Source organism: Triticum dicoccoides, chromosome 5B (assembly GCF_002162155.2).
Source record: "Triticum dicoccoides isolate Atlit2015 ecotype Zavitan chromosome 5B, WEW_v2.0, whole genome shotgun sequence".
NCBI lineage: Eukaryota > Viridiplantae > Streptophyta > Magnoliopsida > Poales > Poaceae > Triticum > Triticum dicoccoides.
The window spans coordinates 506,154,450-506,168,542 of NC_041389.1; the positions used below are offsets into that span (position 1 = coordinate 506,154,450).

At 45.5% G+C, this 14,093-nt stretch overlaps 1 protein-coding gene, 1 long non-coding RNA gene and 1 pseudogene across 2 annotated transcripts; 1 reads left to right on the top strand and 2 right to left on the bottom strand.

Annotated features, from left to right (window-relative positions):
- The first annotated feature begins 282 nt into the window (after window positions 1–282).
- LOC119311202 lies at window positions 283–6,173 on the top strand (annotated as a pseudogene).
- Window positions 6,174–7,068: 895 nt separating this feature from the next.
- On the bottom strand, window positions 7,069–9,433 carry LOC119311203. Its single transcript, XR_005150935.1, has 4 exons — window positions 9,323–9,433; window positions 9,005–9,263; window positions 8,568–8,827; window positions 7,069–8,433 (listed from the first exon to the last, which is right to left on the bottom strand). It is a non-coding gene; the product is annotated as an uncharacterized LOC119311203 (long non-coding RNA).
- Window positions 9,434–13,117: 3,684 nt separating this feature from the next.
- Window positions 13,118–13,927, bottom strand: LOC119305921 (dehydration-responsive element-binding protein 1B-like). Its single transcript, XM_037582310.1, has one exon. The coding sequence runs from the start codon at window positions 13,904–13,906 to the stop codon at window positions 13,223–13,225; it is 684 nt and encodes a 227-aa protein (XP_037438207.1). The 5' UTR covers window positions 13,907–13,927; the 3' UTR covers window positions 13,118–13,222.
- Between the last annotated feature and the right edge of the window lie 166 nt (window positions 13,928–14,093).

The window sequence follows — 14,093 nt, forward strand, 5'->3', positions numbered from 1 at the left end:
CTATCCTTTCTACTAATGCATCATAGCATCTGATCTTTACCCACTCGGCCCCGTCATTAAGACCGGCACCCTCGCGCTAAGGCGCGACCCCGATCTAGTAACCAAGAGAGGAAGTGGAACGCGCGCCATGAGTCTGCCTTCTTCTGCTGGCGCCAGGTAACCACCTACCATCAGCCTATATATACTCCCCCGTCTCACTTCTCATTTTTCTCAGACAGAACTCCATCGATCCATCGATCAAACCTCTCAACACAGCTGCTGATTCTTCCAGCACTTACAAGCAGCATCTAGATGTCGTCTGGTCAGCAGGAGCAGCAGCACGGGACGGTGAGGTCGGAGCCGCCGAAGCGGCCCGCGGGGCGGACCAAGTTCCAGGAGACGCGCCACCCGCTGTACCGCGGCGTGCGGCAGCGGGGGCCCGCCGGGAGGTGGGTCTGCGAGGTGCGCGTGCTCGGGATTCAGGGTGCAAGCGACGCGGGACATCCCGCTCGGCCGCCATGCCGCCCCGCAAAAATAGCCCGCAAAATGCTGTTGGACTGACCGCGTCGTGTGTAACGGGCCCAGGCGGTCACGCCGCTGAGTCCAGCGGGCTTGCCGCATATCCCGCATATCCCGCATAAGTCCTAACCTTGCTTCGTGCCTACCCACGATGGCAGCGGCGGCGGCTGCTTCGCCCACCTAACGCTTCTCCGTCGCCACCTGCTCGACGACGGCCTGCTCCTCGCCGCCGACGCCCTCCGCAAGCTCTTCTCCACCTCCCGGCCACCCCCGCCTCCGGAGCAACCGCCAGGTCCCCTCCAAATCTTGGTACGTCCGTGCTGATGCTGATGCTTATGCCTGATTCGTGCCCGCTTTTTCTTGTTCGTCGACGGCCGGGGCTGGCAGCCGGAGGTCGATGCGCGGGGACGCTGGGGCAGGCCAGCAGGCTTCGCCTATGTGTGTGTGCGTGAGATAGAGATCGGCTGCGCCTCCATACGCTAGACAGATCGGCTGCTCCATACGCTGCTCCATACGCTAGACAGATCGGCTGCTCCATACGCTGCTGCTGGTGAGAGAGAGACAGCGATGCTTCGGCATGGAGCAATTTTGCAGAGAGAGATACTCCATACGCTGCTGATGTGTATGCACTCTCTTAGCTATGTTGTTTGGTTTATTAGCAAAGCTCAGATACGCAACCAATAAAATTCAGATACACAGTAAATCATGTGCTTGGAGTCTGTCTATTGTGTAGCTGTTCTGTCACGAAAATTGAGTTTTATCTCTCATGTTCTAAACTTCCTCTTCTGCTGAATTTTTGCTTCATGGTTCATTGTAATTTCGATAGTATCTCTGCGGCTGTTGTGGATCATCTTTAGTATTCTCATTAAGTTGATGTATATGATGCAGTGCTCATGTATGTTTTGCCTGGGTGTAGGTTCCTTGTGTTCCAGTGATATACGGTCAGAAGAACTCCTTGTTTATTGAGCAATCATGGTGGGGTCGATGGCGCCATCTCCACATCGGGACTGCCCTACAGAAATCCTCGATGGAGATGTTGTCCCTCCACCGCCTCCCTCACATGCTGAAGCTGTTGTTTCTCCATCGTTTCCCTCCTTGATTGGAGCTGCTGTTACGTCACCGTCCGCTTCAGCAAGGGCTCCTGCAACCTTGTCGCGCCCTTTCCTCTCCTCCAAGAACAAAGGGCATGCATCCAAGAACAAAGGGCATGCGTCCACTGAATAAGTCGATGCAGCTACAACACTTTGCTCCCTTGTCCCAGTGACCCAAGATCCTCACCAAGGTACATGGTGCTCCCTTGCCTTTTAATCTTGATGGGTCATCTACTCTCTATGTAATAGTAGCTTGGACAGAGAGAGGGTGAACTGAGATAGTGCTTTGGAATAGTTCATATGTTTGCATACATGAGAGCTCGAGAAAAGCTGGAGACTAGTTATATATACTACTAGATGTAGAGATTGGAAATGCAAATGTTAACTTATATATTATTTGCAATTGGGCCCAGTTTTGTTTGCAACCAGATACAACAACATGAAAATTGTGCTCTTACTTATGCATTATTTGTGTGATTGAAAACAGGTTACTCAGGAGAAAAGCAAAGACTCCCAAAACCCCCACCAAAGAAGAGGTTGAGGTCACCGTTAGTTGTGCCCATAGTGGGATCCCCAGGGGTTAATGTCGTGTTATCTCAGGCATCTCCAAGATTAGGTGTGAAACGATCGTCGCCAACACTGCCTCAGATTCCTTGTAAGTTTTAATGTCTATTCTGCACACACATGTTAAGTTGTAATGTCAATTGTGCGCATATCTCAAATGTCTTGGCATAAGTTATTTGTTCATCTCAAATTCCGTAGGTCTTTCACATAAAAGAAAAAGAAGGAAACTTAAATCTGAAATCTGGAATGATTATGATCCTGTGTATGATGGCAACAAACTCAAGGAAGCACACTGTAAACATTGCAAGAGAGTTTCTGGTTGTACAAGAGCAAATGGTACTAGTCATTGCATTAGGCATTTGTTAGTTTGCGAGGAAAGAGCCAAGATCAATGAGTTTCTTGACTCAGTTAAATCAGCCATGCCACAACCTGATCCAAATAGTCTAGAGAAATGGAACTATGACCCCGAGAGAGCTCATTGGGAGTTGGTGAGGATGATTGTTGTTCATGAATTGCCATTCTCTTTTGTGGAATACGAGGGATTTAGAAGATTTGTGTATTGTCTGAATCCCACATTTGAGGTGGTGTCTAGGACGACAATAAGAGTTGATTGCCTCATGCTATTTCATGAACAAAGGGAAAAGTTTCGAGAGGCTATACAGAACTTAACCTCTTGTGTCTCTTTAACCGCCGACATGTGGACTTCAAGTCAAGCCGTGAGCTATATGTGTATAACATGCCATTTTGTTAGTACGACGAAGTGGAAATTGCGGAAAAAAGTGATTTGGTTTTGCGAGGCAGAAACACCACATAATGGACCAAGTTTATTTAATATCATGTTAGAATGCATGCAATATTGGGGTTTGCCAAAGAAGATTTTCTCCATCACGCTAGACAATGCATCAAATAACAACTCGTGTGTGAAGTACATCAAATCCAATCTGCTAGGAAAGAATTTCGTACCTTGTAAAGGAGATCTTTTACATGGTCGATGTGCAGCTCATGTGATCAACCTTATTGTCCAAGATGGGTTGGAGATTACATGCAAAGCAGTGGATAATATCAGGGAAAGCATCAAGTTTGTGAGAAGCTCCCCCACTCGGAAACAGAAATTTAAGGAAATAGTTGCACAAGAAGGCATTGGTTGCAAAAAGAGCCTATCTCTAGACATTGTCACACGGTGGAATTCAACGCATTTGATGATCAAAACAGCCCTAGAGTATAGGAGAGCATTCACCGCTATGAAGTTGCAGGACACAACATTTACATGTCAACCTACAAATGTTGAATGGGAAACGGCACAATCTGTTTGCAGCTTGTTAGAGCTTTTCCTTGACGCAACTATGGTGGTATCTGGTACATTATATCCAACGGCTCATTTGTATTTCCACCAACTTTGGAAAATTCATCTAACATTGCAAAGAGAGGCCAACCAGACCGATATTGTCATCAAATCCATGGTTGAAGCAATGCAAGAAAAGTTCATGAAGTATTGGAAGCTTTCATTCTTGACCATTTGTATTCCGGTCATACTCGATCAAGATACAAGTTCAAATTCTTGGAGTTTTGCTTGAAATTTGGACTTGAAAGTGACGCAATGAGATATCTTGCTAAAGTGAAGAGAACTTTCAAAGATTTATTTGTTGAATATTCTGTGCATGAGGGTGACTCAAGTATGGGAAATGATCAAGGAACCAGCAATGTTGGTACAAGTACTGATAACCCATGGGATCAATGGAACAAGCATGTTCAACAACATCAACAAAATCGAGCAAAGCTGAGTGAACTTGATATTTACCTAAAAGATGAAATTTGCCTGCAAGAAGATGGCTTCGACATACTATCCTGGTGGTGCACAAATGCACACAAATACCCCATAGTATCTCGGAAAGCAAAGGATGTTCTGGCTGCACCTGCATCTTCTGTAGCATCAGAGTCAGCCTTCTCCACCGGAGGAAGAATACTGAGTGACTATAGGAGCAGAATGATAGAAACCACTATAGAGGCATTAATCTGTCTACAAGATTGGATGCGACCTCGAGGTAACAAACTCTCTTTTTAGTGATATTTGGCATTCTTTAGTGTTATGATGATATAACTTGTAACGTTTTTTTCTCTCATTGCAGGAACTAATCATGTTGGCACGATAATAAACGATGTTATTTATGGAACAAATGCTGATATTGATGCTCATTGATTGCAACATTAGGTAAGCCTAATCTTGAAATACATATTATCATCTTTAAATCTTGATGGTTGTGTTCCGTCCTCATGGCTGTGTGGTAGTGTTTATGTAATTCTTATGATCTAGAAAAATATTAGTTTTTGACATCACATTAGCTCATGCCACCAGTTCTGTTTCTGTGGCCAAGTTGAAAAGTTCTTTATATAACAATTGAAGTAAATTCTTTGCTACACCTATTGTCATATGCACTATAGAACTGTAAAATGGTAGTTTTAGTGCATTGATGGAGGGCAGTTTTTCTCAAGGTGAGATACATGAACAGTTCTGTTTCTGTAGCCATGAGATGTGATGGTTCTGCTGCATATTATTGTGATTGGCTTCTAAGTTTGTCGGTTGTAGATGCAACTATTTGAGTTATGAGAAGCAGCATATTGTACTGGTTTGCATTAATAGTTTTCTAGATCATTTAAACCTTTGTCAGACCTTGATAAGTTTTCTAGAATGTACATCAATTCTTGAAACTCTTGCCTATTTGTACATTAATACTTTGAAACTCTTTCCTATGTAGGTGGTGCAACAGGATTCATGAACCAGTTGGAGATTCCCAGTGAAAGAGATGCTTAATGGACATCAATTGTAATGATCTAGAACATGTTTTGGGTCTAGTTGTATTATAATTATCAGTCACTTCCATATCAGGGGTGGCCTGGTTTAGCTGCAGTAGTTAATTAAATTCATGCTATCTAGTTGAATTCACAAAATGAGCAACATGTTTCAGAGTTCAGAGGGTTCTCCAGGAGAATTCATTGTCTTTTTCTGCCATTTCAGAACTTCTCCTGCTGTACATTGTCTTCTAGAGAATGTTAATGAATATTATTTTAGAACTTATCCTGCTGCACAAAAGTTCACTGAATGTTTCAACATCATTTTCTGTCATTTTAGAACTTATCCTGCTGTACACTGTCTTTTCAGAAAATGTAACTGGATGTTACATGGGTGGCCTGGTTTAGCTTGTTACTGATGAATGAGCAAACGATACATGCGGCTGCCTGGCAGTCTGTAGTAGTAGGAAAAGCTAGCTCACGCGGTACTGTGCATGTTTGATACATTTTGTTCGCTAAAAATCAAGCGGCCTAAAGGCGGACAGCTGCTGTGGCCGCCGGAAAAGCTGGCTCCCGCTTGGCTGTTCGGCGGGCAGCCGCAACCCGCCCCGCTTGCACCCTGACTCGGGATGAGGGGCTCCAGGCTCTGGCTCCGCACCTTCGTCACCGCCGAGATGGCGGCGCGCGCCCACGACGCCGCCGTGCTCGCGCTCTCCGGCCGCAAAGCCTGCCTCAACTTCGCCGACTCCGCCTGGCGGATGCTGCTCGTGCTCGCGGCCGGCTCCTTCGGCTTCGGCAGCGCGCGGGAGATCAAGACCGCCGTCGCCGTCGCCGTCCTTCGCGTTCCAGCGGCAGCAGATTGTTCTTCCCGTCGCGTGCCCGGCGGCGGAGCCGGCCGTCGTCCCGAGCGGCGCGCTATTCTCCATGTCGTCAGGCGACTTGCTGGAGCTCGACGACGAACAGTGGTTTGGCGGCATGGTTGCCGGGTCGTACTACGAGAGCTTGGCGCAGGGGATGCTGGTGGAGCCGCCGGAGGCCGGAGCATGGCGAGAGGACAGCAAGCACAACGGTGTGGCGGAGACGCAGACGCTGTTGTGGAGCTAATCGTTCAGCATCAGCTAAGCAGAGCATAGTTGTACTGTACATATTTGTACTAGTTGTGTTGTGTTCTTCCCAGTTTGGTAAGAAACAGAGTAGGCAGTCGAAAACTTGTGGGCTTAAGACTTAACGACGACTGGGGGACTGAAATCCGTTTGGGTCGACCCATCAACTCCATTTAACTCCCGATCTATCAATGACGTCGGCTTCTCAATCCCCAAATCACAGGAAGAAACAGGGATCAGTCCCCAAGTCTTGGTCGATTTGCTGGTGGATTGTCACCATAGTGCTGGTGCCGGATTCCACACCATGGTTGATCACGTATTCGGTGTAGCTACCTATCTCGGAGCAGTTGACGCCAGCGGTGGATTTTGCTTTTCTGGATCGTAGTTCCCGACTTCTTCCACTGCTGAAAATCGAGATTGGACTTCAGATTTTTTTTAGAACGATTGGACTTCAGCTTTGATCCGTGCTTCTTGCGTTGCACATCGGCATGGGGGAGAACGGAAGACAAAAAACGAGTGGCACGTACCTCGAGCAGCCAACGCTCGTGCACCCAAACGGCACCCCCTAGAGCACTGCCGCTACCCGCATCAACTTGATAGATCACATCTTGAACATGGTGGCCTTGACCGTCGCTGACACCAAGGGCACTTGAGCTCGAACAGAGCTCCTGCGGTCCCGCCGGAAGCAGAAGACATCTTTGACACACAGACAGCTCGTCTGAATCGCGGGGGATAGGCCGTAGATGAATGTGGGCCCTGCGAAGGAGAAGTAGTCCCCTCGTTAAGTAGACCTCTGGTTTCGGAGCCCTCTCAAAGAGTTCGAAATTCAAACTAAACGGATTCCCTTGCCCATGGCATACATCAGGGGCTGTGTTGACACCTGTTAGGTGACAGACACATTGAATCACTGCTACCTCTGCTCAGTAGTGTAGGGAAACTGATGCCAAACAATTTCACAAGAGGGGATAAGAGAAAACCAAATATATTTTCGCTCACAGAAGGTAGTAGTTCAGACAGACTGTATATTAAATTTTAAAAACGCAGTGAAATTCAAGGTGAACAGTAGGTAACTTCGTACATAATTCCTTAGATGATAAACACATCCCAGTGACAAAGTGAGCACAACTAACAACTGTAGTAGTTAATATTACAACAACACAATCTTACAGTTAGCGGCTATGGAGCCCTCAACAACACAGAACATAAATACTGAATCTAAACGAAGTCACCCAAAAATTGCATTTGCCTCTAAAGTAGCATTTTCAACAACATGCAGCACGACCTTTGGCTTGTTGCAAGTGTTCTTCCTGTGACCACCGACGCCACAGTCTGAACATTTTGCCTCTTTTCTTTCTTTTTGAGGAAGATCACTTCTCTGTGGACATGTGGTGCTCTTGTGACCTGGCTCCCGACATATACTAAAGAAGCGAGTGCGTTTACTTGTACTGCATCCGTCAGCTTGTGCATTTGTTGCCCATTTGTACTTCTTACTTTTTGCGCCGCGATCATCAGATGGAGGCTTATTCCCTGCTTGTGGTTGGTCGACCAGTCTTTCCTTTCCATTCTGGAGCTTTTAGACCTACGAAATTACCAATTGCACTACCTTCAACATCGCTTCCACACCTGTTGTCGGTTGCGCACGCTGGGAACACTTCTTTGTCTTTCCCCTTGTTTGCCTGAATTTTGTCTTCCAACCCCATTCCATCCCGCACAGCGGCTATACGTGTCAAATTATCCACTGTTGTCTTCAAAATATTGTTGTCTTCAAAATATTCAGTGTTTGCATCTCCCAGTCTCACAACCTCAAGAGCATGTGTGTACAGATTTGAGTACCTGAATGTTATTGAGTTCACAGAAATGCTATCCTTTTGAAGATGTGACAAGTGGTTGGCATTACTTGCAACTTTTGTCCAACATTTCAAAATATGCTTTGCTGGTATCTGGTCTATACTGAGGAAATCGAGGACCCGCAATCACATAGCTGCTACGCTTAATTATGGTGTTCAACAAAAAGAAACCTGGGTTAGAAGGGATGGTTTTTTCGTTACCTTAACTAAATGGCAGCACAAGAAGCCTGTGTGCTCAGAATTAGCACTCACATATCAGGTCCCTCCCCTCCTCAACAAATTCCACTTTATACACAACCCTGCACCACTTCTCGTGTTTCTCTGGATGATATCACCGCATAAAATAGGTTTTCCCCTTTACTGATCTCCTCTACTTTGTACTGGATTGATTCATATATAACTTCACACCATACTTTTCCATCAATGAGTTTTCGTGTGCTGGCTTATGCATGCCTATGTACTAGCCATTGTCGTTTAACCGGAGTAACCAAATCATCGCGGGGCACCAGCACCGGTAAGATCGTGTGTTCCTTTTGGGATCCCCTGCAAATGGTTGCAGCAAAGACCAATGTTGCAGCAAAGACCAATGTGTTAGCTTATTTAGTTGGTGCCACAAGCATAGGACTGATGCATCAGCTAGTGTGTTTTGTTGGTATTGAATTGAAAACAATGCTTACCGAGCAACCAATATCCTGCATACATTTTGTCCTGTCGATGTCGAGTCTGCTCTTGATGTACCTAATTCCGAACCCAATTTCCCAGGAATACAAATTGTTAATAGGCATATGCTTCTCCCAGTGAATCAAAATTACTTCCAATTGCAGGAACTATGACTGTATCAGCCTTTTTGTCTGCATAACATTCCAATGTTTTCGCCATGGCACTAAATCTGCTAGCACAGGGTGGATGTTCGGTAGGTGAATGTCCAATGCGTACCCTGTGCAAATTGAGAAACGTTTTCACTGGTACATAATCGAAAAATGAAAAAAGAAACTCATGTAACTACGATCACACAACCTGTCTCCCCCACATAACAACAGAGATCGATATGATTCAGCACAAAAAAATTCAGATAACGTACCCAAATTTATGCGATATCCGAACTAGAATATACCTCTTGGTCCAATCGGGCGCCTGACGATCATCTTTGTCAGTTGACTGCTCTGAGTTGGGTGCGGACAAGGCCACCCCCTCGCGAGTGCTCTTTAAATCTAGCTGTACTGTCAGCGATGCATCACCACATCACCAACGCTCGAATCAGCAGCCACGCAGACCAGAGTTTGATTGGTTTCGCCGGCCAGTATGCATTGCAATCGCCAGCGGCAAGATCCGGTAGGGGAAACCTGTGGAGAAGAAAGGAGCGCAGTACCAAGCTGCCGGCGTAGTTAGAGTGGCAGCCACTACAAAGGAAAAACGGCCGTGCGGACCATACCTGTCAACCGGATATGATAGGAACTCGAATCCCTCATCTCCCGCCTCCATCGTCGCCATGGCTCCGAGCTTATTGACTTCTGCCGTTCTGCGGCACCCGAAGGGATAGATGTGTTTTTTCCTAAGCGCCCAGTGAGGGTTGGGGGGAGGGGTTGTGAGCTGGTACTCCCACACTTGGATATCCCCACACTTGCATAGATGATTATCGTTTACCAGTACGCCATTTGTGTAACGGACCACAACCGTGGCAATCCTTATCTACCATTTCCCCAGCGTCATGTACCAACAGAACACATGCATGGTGTACCGTCATCCTGCTGTCTGTATAGACGGCGCCTTGACTGTATGATACTGTTTGATGGGCCGTGTCCTTTGCTTATCTATACGCTTGCATTCAATACACGCACACACGCGCCTCTATACTATTCGTTTGCGTTCCGGGAGCAGGCGAGCCCGTCCTCTCTATGGCCGTTCTCGGCAGGCAGTTTGTTTCTTAATTGTGTATGTAGCAAGTTTCCGGTTTCTATTTTTGGGAGAAAGGGCTAGATTGCTTATTTACACCCATCAATTATTATTGTCCATGAATCCAAATCAAAGAGAGTATTAGTTTGAAAAAAGAAACGTATCAAATATTTTATGAAAAGAAAATGATACATTGAAGAACGTCACTGTTGGTTGACAACTTCTGAAAATGATGGATTTGGACGGCTTGCAGATGTATTCCAAAGCTAGAAGGTACTCCACTCCGCACTATTTCTTTTTTTAGGAACTCCGTTCTGTATTCGTCCATGTGTGCTGACCAGAACTGGCAAGGGGCAACGGGAAAAAGGAGTTGATAAGAAGAACGGGCAACCGAGCTACCCTAGCGAGGAGACGTACTACTTTGGAAATAAGAAAACCTCACTCAAGGTCCCTAAACTTGCTCGGGTGACCACTTTAGTCTCGACACTTTATATACTCGAAATACGATCCTTAAACTTATTCTAGAGGTTCATATATAGTCCAAATATGGTTGTGTGTGTGTATTTCATTGAGCTGGCATATGTTGACTGGTCAATCACCACGTGACGCTAACCACTACGACAAGCGATAGTCACTTAGCTGAACAGGCCTATATCTTTTTGTACTAGTTTTGACACGCCGGACAAAAAGGCTCCTGCGAGAGAACTTTTTTTTTTGTTCGCAAGTCTCCATAGAATCAAACTCTTTATAAAGTTTCTACCAAATTGGACAAAAAGTAGTAAAACAAACGAAAAAGAAGGATTCAAACCTGTGAACTTTGAAGATAGCTCGCGCACAATAACCACTCGCCAACAGCGTTGCTCGCGTTTTAGTTTAGGCGCCTACTCGTTTATACTACTCATAAATTTGTAAATGGATTCAAAATTTTAAATGTATTTTTTAAAATGTTCGTCATGCATTAAAAAATTAGGATGTGTATTTCAAAAAATGTTCATCATGATTTAAAACTTATTGTGCAAAATAAATCTTGCATTTCAAAAAACACATTGAATTTTTTAATACAATTTGAACAGTTTTAATGCAATTATAAATTGATTATGATTACACAATAATTTTTAATACATGTTGTCAACTTTTTAAATAACAGTGTTTTTTTAAATACAATCAATATTTGCAATAAATTAAAACAACGGTGTGTTGTGCATATTGCTTAATAGTTGCTTATTTGAAAAATACAATGAGGATGCACAATATTTGTGCATGCTTGTGGTCCTGAGTGAAGACACTAGACACAGAAAATTTGTGTCGTGTGTTCTAGTTCTAGTCTGGTGTTTGGCACTTAATAATAGTAATATGTAATTGTAAAAAAATGTATTAATATCCTGATAAAAGAAAGGAGTAACTCAATGTGCTGGTCTCGCTGGGCCCAACGTTTATTAATATCCTCATAAAATCTCTCATAGGAGCGTTTTTGCCCAGCGTGTCGAAACTAGTACAAAATGATTGAGGCCTGTGCAATAACGCGATCATCGCTTTGTCGTGCTCAGCATGCGTGGGCTACCTACAGTACGTCTCAGCTTCGAATCTCAACAGTAGTTTTTCTCTTCTATTTCTCCTCGGGAGCTGATAGGTGAGCCCTTGCATGCAGCAATTCTTTTTTACAAAATATGATGCCACGCAGTCCAAACAGTCATCGCCACATGGTGATTGACCGGTCGACCTATGCCAGCTCGAAGAAATACGTACACAAAACCATACTTTGGACCGTATGTGAACCCCTGGACAAGCTTAGGGATTGTATTTCAGGTATTTTAAACTACGGGGACTAAAGTGGCACCGGGGCAAGTTTAGGGACCTACAATGAATTTTTCTCAAACAAAAACTATTTGCTCACCATATGATGTTGTGAAATGTTAAAAGGGCACAAAATATAATCTGGATAAGTGCATAGACATAGAATTGTGTATACTTAGAGAGAATTTTCAAAGAGCTCCAAGCAAAAGTAATATATCTCCACAGTTTTATTCCTCAAAATGTGAAAACGAACAAACTAAATCGGAATCACTACTTGGGTATGATCAATGCACCATACATGTGACTACTAGGGTATCTTCAGAATTTCGAACCAGCACACTAATCAAGAAACAGTTAGACAAATACACTAATCAAGAAACAATATGCTTCAAGAAAAAGAAAAACCAATTCCTGGTCCAGTCATACAAAAATCAGCTGCATGGTTCAAGGGGGTGAGCAGGTTACATCTTTTTGGACGTTGCTTCCATGGCAAAAGCCAAAAGAAGACATCGCCCATGAGCGATTAGTGGCTGTTAATGTCATATAAAGTGGTTTTGTCATGTATTTTTGTTGCTCATTTTCTCGGTTTTCTCCAACTTAGCAAAATAGTCATAGTGTATGTTTTCCGTTAAAATAATAGATAAATACTTCATTCGTCCGAAATTACTTGACGATCAAATAAATACGGATGTGTCTAGCGGAAAAAGTGAATATGAACACCCGGTCCCGACGGAAGTTACCGGCTATACCCCTGTTCTTGAGATATTTGTGGGTGCCTGCCAATTCTGGCCATCACACATGAACGAACTGTACCTCGCGTTGAATTATATTGCGGGGCCGTCCAAAAAGAGTACTACATCGAGCTGTGTCGTCCATTCATGTCATTGGTCCATTTCCATGGATCGAATGATTGATCTAGTGCTACACTGCCTCGTTTCTGCATGTACAGTGTGGGGGTACTTCCTCCGTTTATCTTTACTCCGCTTATAAAATTTGATCAAAGTTAAACTACATAAAATTTGATCAAATTTATATTAAAAATAGAAACATCTACGATACTAAAACTATATAGTATGAAAATACATTTCATGGTGCATCTGATAATATTGATTTCATACTCCCTCCGTCCCAAAATAAGTGTCTTGAACTGGTACAAATGTACTGGAGCTAGTTAAAAGTTGAGACACTTATTTTGAAACGGAAAGAGTATTATGAATATTGATATTTTTTAATATAAAATTAATTAAACTTTACAAAGCTTGACTTTGACCAAAACTTATATGAAAAAAAAAACCCGGATGGAGCACTATTTAAATTATTGAATAAACAAAGAAGCTCAGGTGTAAAAAAAAAAGAAGCTCAGGTGTGCCCTTCCGAGAGTAGAAACCGAGAGCTTTCACATTTAAGGAAAACCTTTCCCCCGACGCTTAAGCCCTGTTCGGATTCACTCGGCTCCACGGCTGCGACTCCCGGAGCGGAGGGAGCGGCAGTGGAATCCTACGGAGTGGCTCGGAACCAGCTCCTAGCACGGAGCGGAGTTTTGAAACTGGCGAGATACCGAACAGGCCTTTACTCTCTCTTCTTCCCACATCTGGTAAAAACACAGTACTGCTCTTTACAACCTTACACATCCAAATCCGTCCAACTAGTAGGTCCACAGCGACGTGCCGACGCCGTCGTCCTGTTCGCGGTCCTCCCGCCACCCTCCGGCGGCCGGCGGCTCCATGAGCATGCCCTGCGCCAAGTTTGCGTAGTACGACCCGGCGTCCATGCCGCCGATCCAGTGCTCGTCGTCCAGCCCAGACAAGTCGCTGGAGGTAATGGACGGCGCGCTCTCCTCGGACGTGGAGGATGGCGCCTTTGACACATCGGCAGGGCACTGCAGCTCCTGGAACGCCTTGAGGGCGACGGCCACGGCGTCCTTGATCTCCTGCGCGGCGGCCATCTTGAACGACCCGGCCGCGTGGACGGGCATCATCCGCCAGGCGGAGTCGGCGAAGTTGAGGCACGCATCGCGGCCGGACAGCGCCAGCGCGGCCGAGTCGTGCGCGCGCGCCGCCATCTCGGGGTCGGCGAAGGTGCCGAGCCAGATCCTGGAGTAAACCCGGCTTCCGGCGGCCGGCACGCGTAGCTCGCACACCCACACCCACTGCCCTTCCCGGCCACGGCGGCGCACGCCGCGGTACACCGGGTGGCGCGTCTCCTGCAGCTTGTTCCGGCCCGCCCGCCGCTTCGGCGGCTCGGACCACACCGTCCGGTACTCCTCCTCCGGCCACACCGTCATGTACTCTTGCCCCTCAAAATGCGGCCAGGCGCCGACGGTGTCCATCACTCGTCGAGAGTGGGTTGTAGTATAGCGAGGTACTCCCTCCGCTCCGAATTATTCGTCTTAGATTTGTCTAGATATGAATGTATCTAGCACTAAAATGAGTCTAGATACAACTGTATCTACACAAATCCAAGACAAGTAAATGGGAAGGTCGGAGCTAGTGAGCGGTGTTGGAGCTTGAGAGGAG